General features: G+C 45.4%; 1 protein-coding gene across 6 annotated transcripts in view; it reads left to right on the forward strand.

Moving 5' to 3' along the window:
- The first annotated feature begins 6,152 nt into the window (after positions 1-6,152).
- Positions 6,153-18,465, forward strand: part of SPTA1 (spectrin alpha, erythrocytic 1) — a 64,357-nt gene continuing 52,044 nt past the window's right edge. For 2 of the 6 annotated variants that reach the window (XM_042925513.1, XM_042925517.1), the window contains exons 1-9: positions 6,153-6,329; positions 7,316-7,555; positions 9,110-9,235; positions 11,125-11,265; positions 11,993-12,139; positions 14,169-14,302; positions 14,858-15,002; positions 17,156-17,310; positions 18,276-18,411. In XM_042925513.1, the coding sequence (XP_042781447.1) occupies positions 7,319-7,555; positions 9,110-9,235; positions 11,125-11,265; positions 11,993-12,139; positions 14,169-14,302; positions 14,858-15,002; positions 17,156-17,310; positions 18,276-18,411 (1,221 nt within the window). In that variant the 5' untranslated portion in view covers positions 6,153-6,329; positions 7,316-7,318. The other 4 variants (XM_042925514.1, XM_042925515.1, XM_042925516.1 and 1 more) reach the window with 4 other exon arrangements.

Here is an 18,465-nt window from a genome sequence, read left to right on the forward strand (position 1 = left end):
TAATTGCTAACCAGCCTACCACCTTGTGGCCCGAGTTGAATGTTGGGATCGAATCCAAAGTATCTCCTGGGGCTTTGCTCCCATCTCGAGTCAGTGCTGGGGGCAAAGGGGAGGGTTACTTAGAGGGGACCTCCGTGCCTCCCTGCAGTGACCCTGCATCCACATTGCGAGGGTGAGCCACGAGCCCTCCTCCTGCTTCCCACCTCATCAGTGTGCTTATTAGAGTTTACTATGTTTATTATATATAATTATATACTGAAAAACCCTCATAAGTAATTCAGCATGTAATTTGAAGGTCATTATGTTCACTGTTAATGTTGTCCCGCATTTTTTTTTAATTAAAAAATTTTTTTAATGTTTATTTATTGAGACACAGACAGAGACAGAGCGTGGGCAGGGGAGGGGCAGAGAGAGGGGGAGACTTAGAATCCGAAGCAGGCTCCAGGCTCTGAGCTGTCAGCACAGAGCCTGATGCGGGGCTTGAACTCACAAACCGTGAGATCATGACCTGAGCTGAAGTCGGACGCTCAACCGACTGAGCCACCCAGGAGCCCCCCCTCATTTTTTTTTTAATCTCAGACATCTCATCTGCATGGATTTACTGAACAATTCATTACTGACCAGTTCTTACACATGAGGCATTGATAGTTTCTGAACAAAAGAGTTTCCACTGAAGCCCTGGAGAGAGGCCTGTAAAGGTACAATAAAAAGAAGTAATAACAAAATTCATAGAATCATAGCAGATGTAGTAACTAGGCGGGGTGCCTGGGTGGCTCAGTAGATTGAGCGTCTGACTTTGACTCAGGTCATGACCGCACAGTCCATGAGTTCGAGTCCCACTTCGGGCTCTGTGCTGGCAGCTCAGAGCCTGGAGCCTGCTTCCGATTTTGTGTCTCCCTCTTTCTCTCTCTGCACCTCCCCAGCTCGTGCTTTGTCTCCCTCTGTCTCTCAAAAATAATAAACGAAAACGTTAAAAAAAAGGAAATAGAAACTATGCTTGCAAAATCAAGAAAAACTTCAAAGAGAAATCCTATTTCTTCTGAGACGTGCAGAACCTTTACTGTTTCTTTATGTTTGTTTATTTACCTTTAGATCTCCATCCACATTTAATTTAGGAAAAGTTCTTGACGCAAACCAAGGACAGACAAGGGACTGCTTTTAGGGTGTACCTTGCTCTATTTCATCCCCAATAATGGTGGCATAGAACTTTCTCTGGGAGGAATGGAAGCTGCTTTCTAGGCAGTGTCCTCTCTTATTCCAAGTAAAACCAAGAGCTGACACACCCCGAATGTATTTGGGGTAAATGTGTTTTAAACATTGGTTCCGATTGAACTTTTGACACTTAGATAAAGTTATCTTTACTTATTCATTCATTCATTCATTCATTCATTCTTTTAGAAAAAATTTATCAAGTGTCTATTGTCTTTTAAACAAGGATTGTTTCTTGCACCTCGAAGGTAGATATTTATCGCATGTCTTACCAGGGTGTTGTCCTCTTGGTGGGAACACATGGCAGTTCAAGAAATCAGAGACCGCTTCCTTTTCTTTTGGAGTCTCTGGCTATCATCACCTTTCTCTGAATGCCCCAGGTGGCTTACTCTCGCCTCCGTTCACATGACATTGGCAATGAGGAGGCTCATCTCTGGACCAGATTTTCGAAAGACCATAAAGCGGTACTAAGTTTTCTCCAAAGTCACCTCAAAAGTAGCTCTGACATTCTTTTCACTGAAATTCTTCTGAACCCTTCGACACCAACTGATCAGAGTGCCACATTATCTTTTAATTTGTTTCAGAAACGGGGAAGAGAGGCCATAATGGAAACTTTGGCATAGACATGAAAACTTCCCTTTCAGTGACCGATTTACAAACGTCCCCGTTCAAGCGGCTTATATTTGCAATTACGAACTATGCTTACGTCTTTTTGTAGAAAATCCAGTGTTACTGACATCACTTTGCTGTAGCACATGTATTTTGCATGCAGACAGCTCTCAGTGCAGGACCATTAGCATAACCTTACACATGCAGTGTGAAAGTGCAGCCTCTGGTTTGTAAACTCCTCGAGAGCAGGCATCTTGCTTCGGTCACCTCTATGTTCCCTCTGCCTGTTAGAACTCTGTGTCCATGAAAAGGCTCAATAATAGTTTGCTGAAAGTGTAAAGGTTTTTTTTTATTTCTTTAAATGTTTATTCATTTTTGAGGGGAGGGGGCAGAGAGACAGAGGGAGACACCGAATCCAAAGCAGATTCCAAGCTCTGAGCTGTCAGCACAGAGCCCGACGCGGGGCTCGAACCCATGAACTGTGAGATCGTGACCTGAGCCGGTCAGATGCTTAACCGACTGGGCCACCCAGGCATCCCTGAAAGTGTAAAGTTTTAGAAGAGAGATAGTCTATGCTTCTTGACAAATTAGACGTTATAAAAAAGTTAAGGTATAGAAAAAACTCAGACGGTTCCCACACTCTCCAGGGTATGGCAGGGGAGGGCAAGCAATGGGTGAAGGCAAGGTATGTGATATATACACATACAGCACTTTTTAAAGAATGAAATGAAGCCATGTCACAGATAGTCCACTAAAATTTCTATGACTGGCATATATTTAGATGCTAAATAGAACTTTCACTGATATCATGGGGGCTCTAGTCCGTTAAATATAAGAACTAAACTTCATGGTTTAATCAGGGCTGTGAAGGAAATAATATGTTCAGTCTTGGCACTTGGCTCCTACTTCCCTTTATTGTAATGAGAAATAATGTTTTTTAGTTGAGCTCTTCTTTGCCCCGAGTGGGGCCATGGCACTGATCCTGCTATCTTTACAAGGTTTATGAGGACTTAGGTTTATACAGTTTCCTTTAGTGCTGCTGTACTCAAAGAAAATTATTAGTGTCTGGGAACATCAACCAGTTTTATGTAAGACTTTTAAATGATGCATCGCAAATCATCCTTGAAAAGATAAGCCCTTAGCTTTATGGGGGATTATCCCACAGCCCATCCCTGCCCTTTATATTCTGATTTTCAGAATTAATGATTCAGAATAAAATGTATGACCTGTAACTAAAACATAAAGTGAGTCATATAACAACACCCTGAAATAAGTAGATTAGTCATGACTGTCCCCATTATATACTTAACAAAATTTAAGCGAATTTCCTATGCTCATCAGGTTATTAAGTGGAAGGATCAAGCTTTCAAGTTAGATGTTTCGGTTTGAGATCCAGGGGTCTTGCCATTATCCCCAAAGTTTCCTTCCTGCCTCAATCACATGGTTCATTGCAGAAAGCGCATGTCATGGGTTTTGTTTTTCCTTATTCCATGCAGGGATACCAAGTAAAACATAATAATAATAAAATACATAAGGGAGAGCGAGAGAAGACTGTAGTAGGGGGAAAAGAATTATATTTCTTTTATTGTAGGATTGCAAACTTGAATAATATATATCCCAAATAACTTTAGAGGATAGGCAGTGATAACAATTAGCGTGGGGACAGTTAACTGCAAAGAGATCATTTTATGTTTTTGAATTATACTATCTAATATTCTAACCCCTAGAAGAGACAAAAAAAAAATAAAAGTAGAGACATTTTAAAATGAGAACTAATTCTGGAGAAAAAAAAAATAATGTTTAAAAAATAAACTAATAATGACCTTTATCCCATGGAAGAAAAGATTAGTCTGACACTAAAAGTAACATAGTTTTCCTTGTTGGCAGATGAGCTGAGAAAGTGGGACTCCAGAAAATCCACAGTCAACACGATAGGGGTGTTCGTGCTGCGGCTTGGGGCTGCTTCAGACTTTGGGGTGTGGAGCACCTCTGGGAGTTCAGGGCCCAGGAAAAGATCCGATAGCCAAAAGGGGCCCCGGGGAAGCTGGGCAGGGCTGATTAACCGCCGTGTGGAGTACAGATCTGCCCAGAGCCGATACCCACGACCCAAGCAAGGGCCCTGCCAATCACCCTGCCCTTGTACCACTGAACTCGAGACTCGTCTCTGATGAAGCTGTCGGGGACGCCCTCCACCTTCGTCTGCAGCCGCTCAGCCCTCGCTCACATACAGAGCAACACGCAATTTTAAAGACAGTACACGATTCTAAACCTCCACCCTATTCGCGTTCTTTACCTGAGTGTCTGGAATCAGAGTCTGTCTACCATCAGAGCCGATGAGCATTCTTGGAAAACTATGAAAGTGGCAAGAGGGCTCAGGACTCCAAGGGTGAAGCCACCAGGATCTGAGATTTTCTTGTCATGACTCTCCATCCATCCCAAGGGCACCCAACGAGGGTGGCGCTCTGGGACAGCAGTGGCTCCGTCAACTTGGAGGGCCTGAGAAGATGGGCTGGGGAGGAACGTAGCTGGTAGCTGCCACACGGGCAGCCAGACTGCTGACAGAGAAGCTTGCACCAGGAGCCCTCCTGGCCGCCATGGTGGAAAAGTCACGCAACACTGGGTTTTGATGCATGAAACCTCTTTCCTGACTCTTGTGCGTTTGCACATCTCTACCTGCTCTCAAGGCTATTGTTCTCACCCACTTTTATTTCATTATTTCATGGTGACCAGTCGTGCTGATGGGGCCCTGTTGTTTCCTTGGTCCCAAGGTTATCACATGGTTGTCGCCGGGAAGATTCTGGAATGGGACAACCAGCAATGTTGATGGATTAAGAGGTGCTTGGCTACAACAGATGGAGGGCAGGGTGGCATAACGGTGTTCCTCATGGGGACTTGACTCTTTGTTTACATGCACCCAAACTGAAAGCCACGGGATGGGATCCCTCTCAGACACCACCTCTGTTCTCATATAAAAATGGGGATGATAATCCCTGCTTCCCAGAATCCTCTAAAGATTGGAAATCAATGTGAATTGATCATGCCAACATATAAATTATATGTACCTGAAGATAGGATAATTGATGGTGGTCCTTACATCTTAGATAAAAGTTTTTAAATGTCCTGTCCACCTCAACTCCAGTCACGGGTTCCTTGGTGCATGTGATATAACACATCCACTAAGATTTGTGTTGCTGCGTTGAGTACCCTGTTTGATTTGAATAGAATGAAACTGTATGGAAAAGTAAAGTAAGACTAGACGTTCAAGAAGAGAATTTGAAGCTCTCTCAGTTGTTTTGGGTGAAGAAGAGGGAAGAGGGAAATCAGAGGTATAGAACCTTGTTCTACCTTAATAGACTATGAACGCTTGGTTATTCAAGGTGGATCCAACCTGGAATGAAGTGTGGGTCACATACTTGGCTTGGGCAGTCCCCTGCTTTGTAGGAGGATCTGAAACCATCCCGGTATTTCTCTTTGTTTGTTTCATTTTTGTAACGTGGCCAAAAAGAACTATGCCTTTGGAGAACTGTTTCTGCTTCCTTTACACTCCATTAAAAACAATTCATAAAACACGATGACTTTTATCCCACATTTTAGAACTCTGTCCCATTCTCAGATATTTTATTTGTTTGTCAAATGAGGTATGCTCATTTTTGCTTCATGAAATACGAATAAACACACACATGTCTTCCTTCCTCCATCCCTTCCCTTTAAATGGTTAAGGGAACGGCTGAATGAGATTTTTAAAAACCCAGCCTGGAAGACCAGGAATACAATTTTCTTCCTATTTTCACAAAGGCTCTACAGCAAGAATTAGCATATCTTACTGATTTCAGGGCTGTTAAAAATCTGCTTCTGTGTTTTCATGAAGTGGTTGAGTTGTATTTCCTAGAGATGGGTTGGAACAAGAACCTATGTGTGCCTTGTAATTCTGCAGAGTCTTGTAATTCTGCAGTTCTTGTAATTCTGCAGAGTCCAGAGAGCGGATGACCCAGAATTCCTTCATGATTTGCCATTCGCAGACATAGCATCTAAGACGAGTCAAAGATGAGTCAAAGAAACAACACAGAATTATAACACGGCTTCTTTATCTTACGTCTATCTGTAATGGTTTTTGCTTTCTAATTTTTCATTTAAAGAAAAAACCCTCCTTTTATTTCCTATGAAGTCCTCCTGAGAAACTTTTAGAGCTACATACAGTCTCTGAACCGCTGAGTCACCCAGCAACTGCACAAGTTAACAGCTGCCTCTGCTGAACGTGTCTCCTGCCTTCTGAAGATAACAGAGACTCTAGCTGGCGGGAGTCTGGGCCCAGGGCTTTTCTTTTCTTTCTTTTTTTTTTCTTTTTGACTCTTCCACATGTGTACCATTTCTTTCATCTTTATGGGAGGAAGCCTAAACAATTCCGTGTGAATTCTCCCTCTCTTTCTCTCTATTCCTCCCTCTTCTGGAAACATTTTGTCTTGCCAGGTTCTTGACCTTTATGAAAAGTGAAACGCTTTCCAAAGGAAACCGTGAGTATGGAATTCTTTATGGTACAGTTTGTCATTGATATAATGAGGAAAGCAGTCTCGTTTGACCTTTCTGTACCGTCTTGGACAGAATCCGTAAGCGTTGTTTCTTGGCTTTTGAGAAGTAGAGAAGATTGATTTTGACTCTCTTCTTGTGAGTATCCCCTTTTAAACCACGACCTTAAGCTTGGGGCTTTATAGCATGAAAATCTAGCGATGACCCATTTACACGGGTCCGTATATGGAACAAGCAGAGAACTTGCAGCAAAATAGTACACAAGAAAGATCTGGGTCTGTAGACGATGAGTTGATTCTGTAGCCCAAGTAGTAAAAGCAATATACAGAGTAGCAATTATATTTCAGAGGAAGATTAAAATGCGAACTTGATAGTCAGTGTCCTGGCGGAGGTAAGCTAGGGGAAACTGTGCCCACATCCAGGTGAATGAAGGTAATCCTATGGAGATTTTTCAAGTTATTGCCCTAAACAGGTTGGTCCCACTTATGGTGTTTAACAGTATAATGTTTTATGTTGCGGAAGCCAATTACTGAGATGCTAATAAGTTGAAATGTATGATAATTGGATACAAGATGTGCTGAACTTTTTGTTTGTAGTGTTTGTAAATATAAAGCAAATAAAAAAGTAGAGAAGATTAATTTTGACTTAATTTATCTACAGAATGTATATATTACATATCTTAATTAATTTATATATATATTTGTGTTTATATGTATCTTAACTAACTTATAGAATGTAATAGATGTTGGCCCACATTTATGTGAAAAGTTGGAAGAATGTTTTGAGTGCTAAAGAATTATTAGCCAAAAGGGTAGCTAGATAAGGTTGAAATTATGTAGATACACTGGACCCCTAATAACAACAGGCTTCAAGACATCTGAATCTAAGTCCCACATGAGTAAAGGCCTTAGGACATACAAAAGGGACATCATAGAGATTTGAGCACCAGTAAGAGAAGATTTTTAACTTTCAGGCTATGGAGACTAGTGGCCCAAAGGTGCTGGAAACTGCGGAGGCGATCCAGGAGAGACGTCGGGAGGTGCTGACTCGGTACCAGAGGTTCAAGGAGCTGGTTGCGGAGAGGGGTCAGAAGCTCGAAGAGTCCTATCATTACCAGGTTTTCAGACGGGATGCAGATGACCTAGAGAAGTGGGTCTTGGAGAAACTCAAGATTGCAGATGATAAGAGCTACGAAGATCTAACTAACATACAGGTAGTCAGTCGTTTGACTTCCCCAGAGCAGACCCTGAGATCTCCAGGGAGGGTAACATTCTTGTAATGTAAGTGCCTAGTTAGTTAACTGTCAGGCGATAATGTCACAGAAAGATCAGACTACCCATTAGGGACCATAATTCTGTTTCTAAATGGCCCGTGTCTTTAACTTCTCAAGCCTCAGTGCCTTATTTACAAGGGAAACTCGCTCTATGAATGTATTCTTTTTTTTTAAGTTCGTTTATTTATTTTTGAGAGAGAGACAGAGAGAGAGAGAATGGGAGGGTCAGAGACAGAGGGAGAGAGAGAGAATCCCAAGCGGGCTCTGCCCTGTCAGCTCAGAGCCCAATGTAGGGCTCGAACTCACAAACCATGAGATCATGACCTGAGCTGAAACCAGGAGTTGGGCACTTAACTGATGAGCCACCCAGGCGCTCCTCTATGAATGTATTCTGAATCTGAAATTAAGCCATGAGCGAAACAGTGACTGAGAGTTCAAAGAATTTATGACACACTCTGTGATTTTAATATTTTGAGGTGAAGAAACGTCAGTGCCTCAGAATCAGTTGCCCTCCACCCTGCTCAGAAGGATAGGAATAAAGTGGAATTTTTCCTGGGTTTCTCCCAAGGGGCTATCCATGCCCTTCATAAGTCCACTTGACAGGTGTCAGGAGGAGAGCTTTGGTGGAAGCTCCTCTCCTCCTTGTCCTACAGCATGTGACAGAGTCACGACCAGGAGAAAAGGTAACCTGCCTAAGAAGGGTACTTGATGTTGGAGAGGAAGCACTGGGTCAAGAACAAAGTGATATGGATTAAGTGCATCCATTTATATAGGCCAATAACAGCATAATCTGAGAAACGAAAACATCTCAATCACAAAAAAGCCATTATTGTAATAATCACTTTCCTCATTGTGTTCAACTTTCCATAGCACTTACTTCCTCTTTTCTGAAGAGGAACAAATGTGGGGCATCTTCTCATTCCCACCGATGGCGATGGAGGGTATTTACTGGAAACTCCCCAAAGGCGATGGGAACAGGACAAAACATTTCTCTGTGGCCCTTGACTTTGAGCCTGGGGGGGCCAGGAGTGACCATTTCTTGTAGGATGTGACTCCTCCAGCCCTGAGCACGGGTTACCACTTAATCTAGATTGTGAAGCAAGTAGTTCCCCCCGAAAGTAAAAAAAGGAACAGAAGAACATTTTTAGGACCCAGGGATGCTAGGCTTCATTAGCCATGTCCTCTGATTTCTTTTTTTTTTTAAGTATATCCATACTTTATTTGTTTTATTTTTACTTTTAGAGTTTTAATTCACTTTTTATTTTTTACACGTTTTTATTTTATTTATTTTTTTAAATATGAAATTTACCATCCAATTGGTTTCCAGACAACACCCAGTGCTCATCCCCACAGGTGCCCTCCTCCATGCCCCTCACCCACTTTCCCCTCCCCCCACCCCCCATCAACCTCCAGTTTATTCTCAGGTTTTAAGAGTCTCTTACGGTTTGCCTCCTTCTGTGTCTGTAACTTTGTCCTCTGATTTCGAAACTTCAGGGCAAGTATCGGAAGCATGAATCCTTGGAAGCAGAAGTGCAAGCAAAGTCCAGGGTCATTCCTGAACTGGAAGAGATCAGGGAAACCCGGTTTGCCGAGGGGCATTTTGCCCATGAGGACACCAAGGTAACTATACCACCTGACTCTGGAAGAGATGAGTCCAACTTTTTATTACGTTATCAGAGTTTTCATTGATTATGCCAGGTATGCAGCTAGATGCAGCTGGCTTGGAACCGGGGTTCCTGCCTCTGATCTTCTACTGGGCTGGGGCAGGAAAAATGACAGGACGTCCTCCTGTTCCTGGGGTGGGAAAAGAGGTATGACACAAAAGTTATCCTGGGGTAGCATCACACTCCTCCTTGACCACCGCAGGATAACTTCGCTGAAGATCAAGTCCTTTTCAACCTAGTTCCACGTGTCCCAGATGAATTGGCTTTCCCAAATGTCATTTCATTTTTAAAAAAAATTTTTTTTTAATTTTTCTTTTTTTACAGAGACAGAGTGTGAGTGGGGGAGGGACAAAGGGAGAGAGAATCCCAAGCAGGCTCCATGCTCATTGTGGAGCCCGACGCGGGGCTTGATCCCATGACCCTGGGGTCATGACCTGAGCCAAAATCAAGAGTCAGACGTTCAACCAACTGAGCCACCCGGGGGCCCCTCCCAAATGTCATTTCTGATTATTTCTTCTGACCTCAGGGTCCATGTTCCTTAGACTCTTCAAACAAGGGATGCTCTGCCATTTGAATCTTCTCTGAAATACCTGTCTGTCTGTGATGCCTCCCTCTCTTCACAGCCCATATGCTGTGACTACTATCGTAGTTCTGTACATCTGCTCCCCAAATCCCGTCTTCAGAAAGTCCCCCCTGAACACTGAGGACTGAAGACCATCACCCCTTTGGAATCCATTACTAACAGATCAACTCTTTTCTGACTTCATTCACACACACTTCCAACATGCTTGTGTTGATAAAGTCACTTCAGGATCTCTTCTGCATGAGTGAAATTCTTTCTTTCTTTCTTTCTTTCTTTCTTTCTTTCTTTCTTTTTTCTTTTTTTCACTGAGTTTTTTTGTTTTGTTTTGGAAGCGTCAGCCCAGATTTACGTTACATATTTAAAAATTGGGTCTAGTCTTTCCACATTTGGCATACAAATTCTGGTCCATTTTACTGTCAACAAAATATGGTCAGAGAACACAGACTTTAACCAGAAGAGAACTTATTGGAAAGAAGAGTCTGTAACAAGAAAAATCTCAAAACGTACCTATTGGTGCACAATTGAAATCGTTTTTGTGTTATTCCCAGCTTTGTGTGCCACTGATCCCCTACATCAGTTACGATATTTGAGCCACGTTCGAAACCTTTTCACAACTATCAGACTGCACCGCTATAGGATTTGGAGAGAAGTGTGGTCTGTGTGCTACCTTATGCAGTGGACCAGTTGGAAAATATAAGATTCTTGTGGACATAACACAGACGATGCCTTCAGTTTTTCAAGTTCTGTAATACATGACTTCTAAGCTAACCTGGCGTCAAAGCCTTGACTGCATAGTCCAAAAATTCTCTTATGGTTTTGGTGCCACTAATTTCCACTACAAGTTAGCAAAACTGTAACTCTCACTCCTTCTGGCAAACAGTTCGTGCTAAGTTTCTTCTATGCCTTGGCCAGTACTTAGAACGCCCTCTGCCTATCATGGACCTTTCCAAATCCTATCTGTTCCTCAAGGTTCAGTTCACATGAGCACTCTTCCAGGAATCTCTGTGGCCTCCTGTCTTGTGGTCGGCAATCGTTTCACCCTGCACGTTTACATTTTTTTCTCTCGTGGCAGATCACATCCGGCCTGGTTTAGCAGCTACTCCCGTGCATGTCGATTTCTTCCTGTAAATGCTTGTGGAGCCGTCAATGCACGAGCGGATGACATTTTTATCCAGCCCCCCTGCCCCCCGGGGGAGTGTGCACCTGCCCCAGCTGCCCTAGGCGGGTGCGGTGTCTGAGCGGTTTCGCCTCTCTTCCCAAAGGCCCATCTGGAGCAGCTGCGCACGCTGTGGGACCTCCTTCTGGAGCTGACCCGGGAGAGGGGCGCCCTGTTGCTGCGGGCCCTGCGTCTACAGCAGTACCTGCAGGAGTGCGCCGACACCTTGGAGTGGGTCGGAGACAAGGTGGGGACCGCGCAGGACACAGAGGACTTCCCGTTCGCGTCCCAGGCACCCCGCGGCAGCTGAACGCAGGCAATTCGTAGACCAGTCTGGGTGCCTGTTCCTGGACTCTGTTCCCGGAAAGTAGGAATTTTGGCAGAGATGTGGGGGTATCCTGGAGACCACTGACATTGCAATGTGGGGGGAAAGAGCTCCCGGCCTGTCCCCGGCTACTTTCCGTGCCCCTCGGCTCCTTCTCCTGAATTTTTGCTCTGACTCTGGGTCCAGGCTGGCGGTGTTGCCTGCTCCTTCCCTAAGGGCTGCCTCTCAGTACCTGTAACTATTTTTCTAGACACTGAAAGAATGATCCCGTAGTTAGGGCTGAAGATAACAAGTAAACAAGTAAGTGCGTAGCACAGCCCTTTTGCGGATACTCAGTGTGTCGACCTGAGTAGAACCAGGATGAATTTATTTCTCATGTTCCAAAGTACAAAGGGTGCTTCCGGGAGCCTTGGCCAACCATGTCCCTGGTCTTTCTGGAAGATTACCTCAAAGAGTGCCATGCCCTGGGCCAGAGTGCTCCCTCCGGACACCCGCTCCTGCTTCTGGCTCTTTCCTCAAGGTCTCTCCCAGGCCCCACCAGCCCCTCCTTCTGAGATTTCCGGGGAGTGTGGGCAATGGTTTGGGGCATTTGAACTGCAGGAATTCTGAAGCGTTTGCCGGTGGCTCAACAGACTTTCCTGGTCCACAGGAGGCTATAGTGACGTCAGCAGAGCTGGGTGAGGACTGGGAACGCACAGAGGTCCTGCATAAGAAGTTTGAGGAGTTCCAGGCGGACCTGGAAACTCAGAAAAGAAAACTGGATGGAATGAACCAGTATGCCAACCAGTGTGCCGAGGTGAGGTGGGGAGCAGAGGGTCAATGCAGGGAAGGGCTCCCGATAGCCAAAGCCTTCCGCCATCAGCAGGTGGGACGTGAGGGACACGGGCATCGGGAGAAAACAAGGCTGCGTGTCCTTGTCGTGACAGGTCCGGGGCAACCTGCTCTCCTGTCCGGGTCCATCCCTTGCCAGTCTGTGCAAATAGAGGCATGACTGGGAGGGAGAGCGTATGTGTTCACACCTGTGGGTGTGCCTGTGCACATGCGTGGAGGAATGAGACCCACAACCGGGTGACTCCTGTGCGGAACACCAATCGGTCAACCACTCAGTTTTATGCAGCACCCTTTTCGTGAAGGAGCACCCGAATAAAGCAGCAAAGAGTGTAAAATAATGGTGGGCTATTGTAATATGGACGATGTCATTATACATGATGTTTGTGGGTGGGGGAAGGAGGAGGGAGGCAGATTTACCTTCCTTTACTTAAGAAAATGTTTAAATAAGCTTTCAATATCTGTAGCAGACAAACAATTCAGTGTGGGGCTACGTAACTGTAGGATGTGGCAAGAAAACCGGGAAGCCGGCCTGGTTTTCTTTGTATATAAAGGAAATTTTATGTGGCTATAAAGGAATTCGAAACTGCAAGCGTTGGCTATTGTGCTTTGCCATGTGGTCTCCTCCTCACTGCATCTCCAGAACGGCAACGATCTTTCTGTACTAACAGAACCGAGATCTCAGGACGAATGGGTACCTGAGGGGGGAAAGTAACTGACTCTCAGTTTTTTTCCAGGCCACGTTTCCAACAGTCTCTAAATTTTTTCTCTCCGCCAGCTGTGTCTTGTTGTGGAAGTTGTTTAGTTATTCGGTGCTATCTCACAAACCGTCACAAAACTGAAAACAACAAACGTTTTACTTCTTCCGGATTCAGTGGTTCAGCTGTTCCGCTAGACGATGCTCCTGGTCCCACCTGGGTTTCTTAAGTGGCTGCAGTTATTTGGTGGCTCAGTTGGGGCGGAGGGTCTAAAACGGCCTTGGCCCCACGTCCGCGGCCTTGGCGAGGATAATGAGGGGTTTCTCCACACGGTCTTTCACGTTTGCTTATGTGTCAGCGTTCCAAAGGTTAGAACAGAAGCTGAAAGTACAGGAGCTCGTATCATTTCTGGCACATTCTATGGTAAGCGAGCCATAGGCCAACCCAGATCCAAAGCGTGAGGAAACGGACTTCACGTCTCGAAAGGAAGGCTTCCTGGTAAAATAGGAGGGCCATTTATCTAACCTACCACGGGAAGGATCAACACAGCTTAGAGCGCGTCCTCTGCTCTTTGGGACCGGGACCCACACAGCGCCAAACAGAAAGGACCATCTATCCAGGAAGGAGAGTCTCGAAAATCCCGTCTGGAGCAGCTTCAGAATTGGGAATGGAAATGTGAAGAGACAGGGACGGGAGGAGCAGAAAGACAGACACGTGGGAACTACTCAAAAGTGCCAAGTGTCAACATAGGCTTATGCTGTTAACTTAACCTAGTATTCATTAATCTCAGTGCTTCAGATGCTTTGCAACAATCCATGAAGTTTTTCTCCAAAGTTAAATGTGGATACATGTGTGTATAATTCTGTATAATCTCTCAGTAGATTCTCGAAGGCGTCAGGACCCCAGAGGCGTTAAGAACCACAGTAGCAGAGTTTTGGAAAATAAAGTCATATTTCACAGACGGGGCTTTTTCTTCCTTGGTTTTCAGGATTTTCAGGGGATTAGCAGGCACCAACAAGGTGGAATTCTGAAAATAACACCATGGCTGAGCAATGTGTGTTAATAGGGTGCCCCAGGGCTGCGAGTGAAAGAGACCGTATCTGGGTGCTTGGCCTCTAGATTTTGGCAATGTGGATCGAGTTAAAGCTAGGGCGCAGGGCTAAGGCGAAGACTGGGATCTGGCCAAAAGGTCGTTCTCCATGCCTGGCAAAGTACAAACTAGCATGAAATGAGAAATGTCAAATGATTTTTGGAATAATCTCACCTTTGCCTCACTCCCGCACTGGTCCCCTCCCACAGGAGAAACATCCTGACCTGCCCTTGATTAAGCTAAAGCAGGATGAGGTGAACACCGCCTGGAAGCGTCTCCTCAGCCTGGCTGGGCAGCGACAGGAAACACTGGCCAATGCTGCAGACCTCCAGCGATTCAAAAGGTACGAATCTGGCCCACACGTTATGGGAAAGTCTACGACAGCGCCCCATCTGATTGTGCCAGCCTCTGTCTGCTGCTGGCAATTACTGGCCAATCCCTCAAACCAAAGGAAATCATGTGCTTGCATTTAAGGCAGCAAGGGAGAGCGTAGTTATGACAACTGTGACCCACCCCGTGGCCAAGCATGTGATGACTGGAGACTAAAGCTGTAAAAGTAGCACAGGTGAATTAGTGATAGAAAGGCTGCAGAGGCAAGGAAAGCATATTATGAACTGGATGGGAGTGGAAGGTTGAGTTGGGTAGAAGAAAGACTCATTAAGAGCTGACCCAGATATGGGACGTATATGCAGAGGCCCAATGACCAGGGAGATGCCCAGGCCCCTACATGTCAATGGAAGCCATTAAAAGCAAGAACTCTTTGCATTACTCTTCGATAGTGAGTGGGAATTCCAGGTAATTGCTAGCCGAGTGGACCAGGGCGGTCTTTGCCGTGTGTATTGTTTGCCCTGTAATTCCTGACATCTTCTTTGTTGGAGCTCATGTGGCTGTCTGGCAGGGATGTGACGGAGGCCGTCCAGTGGATCAAAGAGAAGGAGCCTCAACTCACCTCTGAGGACTACGGCAAAGATCTCATTAGCTCTGAGGCGCTGTTCCACAGTCACAAAGGTCTTGAGAGGAACCTCGCAGTCATGCAGGACAAGGTAAGCCACTGCTGGAAGAACGGCCAGCGTCCTGGGCTAGAAGAGGTATTTGCTGGCCATCTTGCCTCCAGAGGACGCAGTAAGTTCATTATTCCAATGAGGGAGAAATTCCTCGGCCCTGAATATTCTTCTTGTTCTAGTTCGTAACTTATACATGGCCATTGGATATCCTTTAGTTTTCTTTAAAGATACACAGATTTTTATATAGTCCTGTGTTTTTTTGCAATGAATTTCGTGATTTAAAAACAGAAAAAAAGCTACCTCCCAGAATGGCCTCCTAATCTCACTCTGTACCTGCAGCCAGGGAATCTTTTCTTTGGTCAAAACGCACTCGTCATTTCCAGCTCAATCTTGCTTGGTTTTTTTCCTGCACTCGGTAGATAAAGGAAGACATTTCTTTTTGCTCTTCTATAAGAAACTCAGAGACACCTAGGGCACGTTACTAGGTCCACCTTTGGGTTTTCTTCTCTTTTTTAAAAAATTTTATTTATTTAAATTTAAGTTAGTTAACATACAGTATAGTCTTGGTTTTAGGGGTAGAATCCGCTGATTCATCACTTACATAGAACACCCAGTGCTCTTCCCAACAGGTGCCTTCCTCAATGCCCATCCCCCATTTAGCCCATCCCCCCACCCACCTCCCCTCCAGCAACCCTCAGGTTGTTCTTTGTATCGAAGGGTCTCTTATGGTTTGCCTCCCTCCCTGTTTTTCTTATTTTTCCTTCTTTTCCTCCACGTTCATCTGTTTTGTTTCTTAAATTCCATATATGAGTGAAATCATATGATATTTGTCTTTCTCTGGCGGACTTGTTTTGTTTAGCATAGTATACTAGTCCCATCCACATTGCAAATGGCAAGCTTTCCTTCTTTTTGATTGCTGAGTAATACTCCATTGTTTATATATACCACATCTTCTTTATCCACTCGTCAGTCGATGTTTGGGAGCTTTCCATACTTCGGCTGTTGTCAATAGCACGGCTGTAAACCTTGGGATGCATGTACCCCTTCAAATCAGCACCCCTGTATCCTTTGGATAAGTACCTAGTAGTGCAATTGCTGGGTTGCAAGGTAGTTCTACTCTTAACTTTTTGAGGAACCTCCATACCGTTTTCCAGAGTGGCTTCACCAGGTCGCATTCTCACCAACAGTGCAAAAGTGTCCCTCTTTCTCCACATCCTCTCCAACATCTATTGTTCCCCGCATTGTTAATGTTAGTCATTCTGACAGGTGGGAGGTGGTATCTCATTGGGGTTTCGATTTGTGTCTCCCTGATGATGAGTGATGTGGAACATTTTTTCGTGTGGCGGTTGGCCATCTGGATGTCTTCTTTGGAGAAGTGTCCATTCGTGTCTTCCGCCCCTTTCTTCGCTGGATTCTTTGTTTTTTGATGAGTTCTTTATAGATTTTGGGTACTAACCCTTTACCTGAAAGCTGGAAGACACGGGTCCCTATCCCTAGAGGAGTAGACACAGGCATGACGGAACTTAGTAGAAGCCCCGACTCCAGACTGCCTTCCTTCTTTGCTTCCTCCCCCTCACAACATCACCCGTAAGTTCAACCAACTCATGGAGTATGCACAGCAGTCAGCCCACTGAAGGGCCCCGTGTGCTCTGCCCTGACCGTAGCTCTGTCCCTGGAGCAGTTTTGCATTTTGTCTTACTGTTTTCTCCGGATAACAAAACCTCAAATCCTAGACGACACCTGATGATAGTTGAATATAATGATTCCCACAACAATATTTATGGAGACAGTGTAGAGGGTGGTGAGCGACAGCCTGAGGTCTAAACCTTGCTCCTGGCACTTAGTCGCTAAATGCCCTTGCACTAATAAATACCATCCCAGCTTTCGCATAAAAGGGGAATAAGAATAGTTTCTACCTCTGAGTACTATTTTCAAAAGACTGGAAAACAAGCAAACACGTGTGAAGTGCTAAGCACCGTAAGAAACAAACACGGTCAGTAAATTATTAATGCCGAAATAGCACGTCCGCATATTAACATAAAAGCCTCAGTGTACGTGTATTAAGTTATTAGTATTCATACGGCTGCTTTCTCGGATCTCTCCCACCAAACTTTGTCAGGGAGAATCAGAGTGCTTGGAATTCCCATCGCGTTTCTTTCTCATCCCCTTTCTCTCCTTCTCTTTACCCAAAGGTAAAGGAGTTGAGTGCCAAAGCAGACAGGCTGATGCTTTCCCACCCTTCAGATGCATCTCAGATCCAGCAAATGAAGGAGGAGCTGGTCTCCAACTGGGAGCACATCCGCGCCTTGGCGGCCAGCAGATATGAGAAGCTGCAGGCTTCTTATTGGTGGGAACCCCCTCCTCCCTCTTGCTCTCTCTCTACAGGGTTCGGGTAAAATGTCAAAAGCAGAAATTAAGAGTGAAAGCGAAGACATGAGGAGGGACCCAGCCCTCCCGCCTCCTCAATGGTCGAGGCAAAAAGAAGCTTCATTTGTTAAGAGGAGCCCTCTGCAGGTTGATGTGACGGTCAGAATGGCACCTCCACTCACTGCACCCCGTCCGTCTTCTTCCACTTGCATAGTTGTAGGATGCTAGGAAGCTGTCCCGGGACCCGGAAAAGCAGCTAAAGAAACGCCAAAATCCTGGCCCCAGTTTAGGCACCGAAATAAACTTCCAGGCTGAAGGGCGTAAAAATAAATCTGGAATTATTTCCCGAATGCCATGTGGGCTGGCTTGCCAAAAAGCCGGGTACCATTTCAGTAGTTAATGTTTAGGGTTAATCGTTAAAACCCCAGAAGACAGTGTTTATCCTACTTTTACGATCCCAAAGTAACTGGTGAGCATTTAAATGTTTGACTAAGTAACCGTTTTCGTGGTTTTGTTTTTATGAATAGGGTCAAGGGTGAGCTAAGGTGCATGAGGGCTCCTAACCCCAGCTCTGGTCCCCTTTCCTACCAGCTGCTTCCTGTTATTTACGTGTCAGGGCTTATACTTTGGCCTCGTTGGCCAAAGTGCTTTACTCCAGTTCGAGTGCTTCTGGGGAAGGGGTGACCTTGTGATGTTGGAGAAGCAGGGCCCCTGCGCCTCATCACACGTTGACGCACCCGTCCGGGGAGTCTGCGGCCCGGAGTGAGGGACAGCCCGCACCATTAAAGGAACAGGCAGTGCATCAGGGCAGTGGGAGGGGGGCGGGAATAAGGGTGAGGAGCACGTTGGACATCTCAGCTCAACCCAACCCTAACTCCAGGCTCCCAAGTCCGCTCACACCTACCTGGTTTCTCCTTCCGGCCCTTTACCTTAACTTCCCTGCAGGTATCAGCGCTTCTTATCTGACTACGAGGAGCTCTCAGGGTGGATGAAAGAGAAGTCTGCTCTGATCAATGCTGATGAGCTGCCCACAGATGTGGCTGGTGGGGAGGCCCTGCTGGACAGGCATAGGCAGCACAAGGTAGAGAAGAAGAGCCTCCCCAGGAGGAGGAAGAGGGTGGCGCCAAGCCCCCCA

This window comes from Panthera leo, chromosome F3 (assembly GCF_018350215.1).
Source record: "Panthera leo isolate Ple1 chromosome F3, P.leo_Ple1_pat1.1, whole genome shotgun sequence".
NCBI classification, from domain to species: Eukaryota; Metazoa; Chordata; class Mammalia; order Carnivora; family Felidae; genus Panthera; species Panthera leo.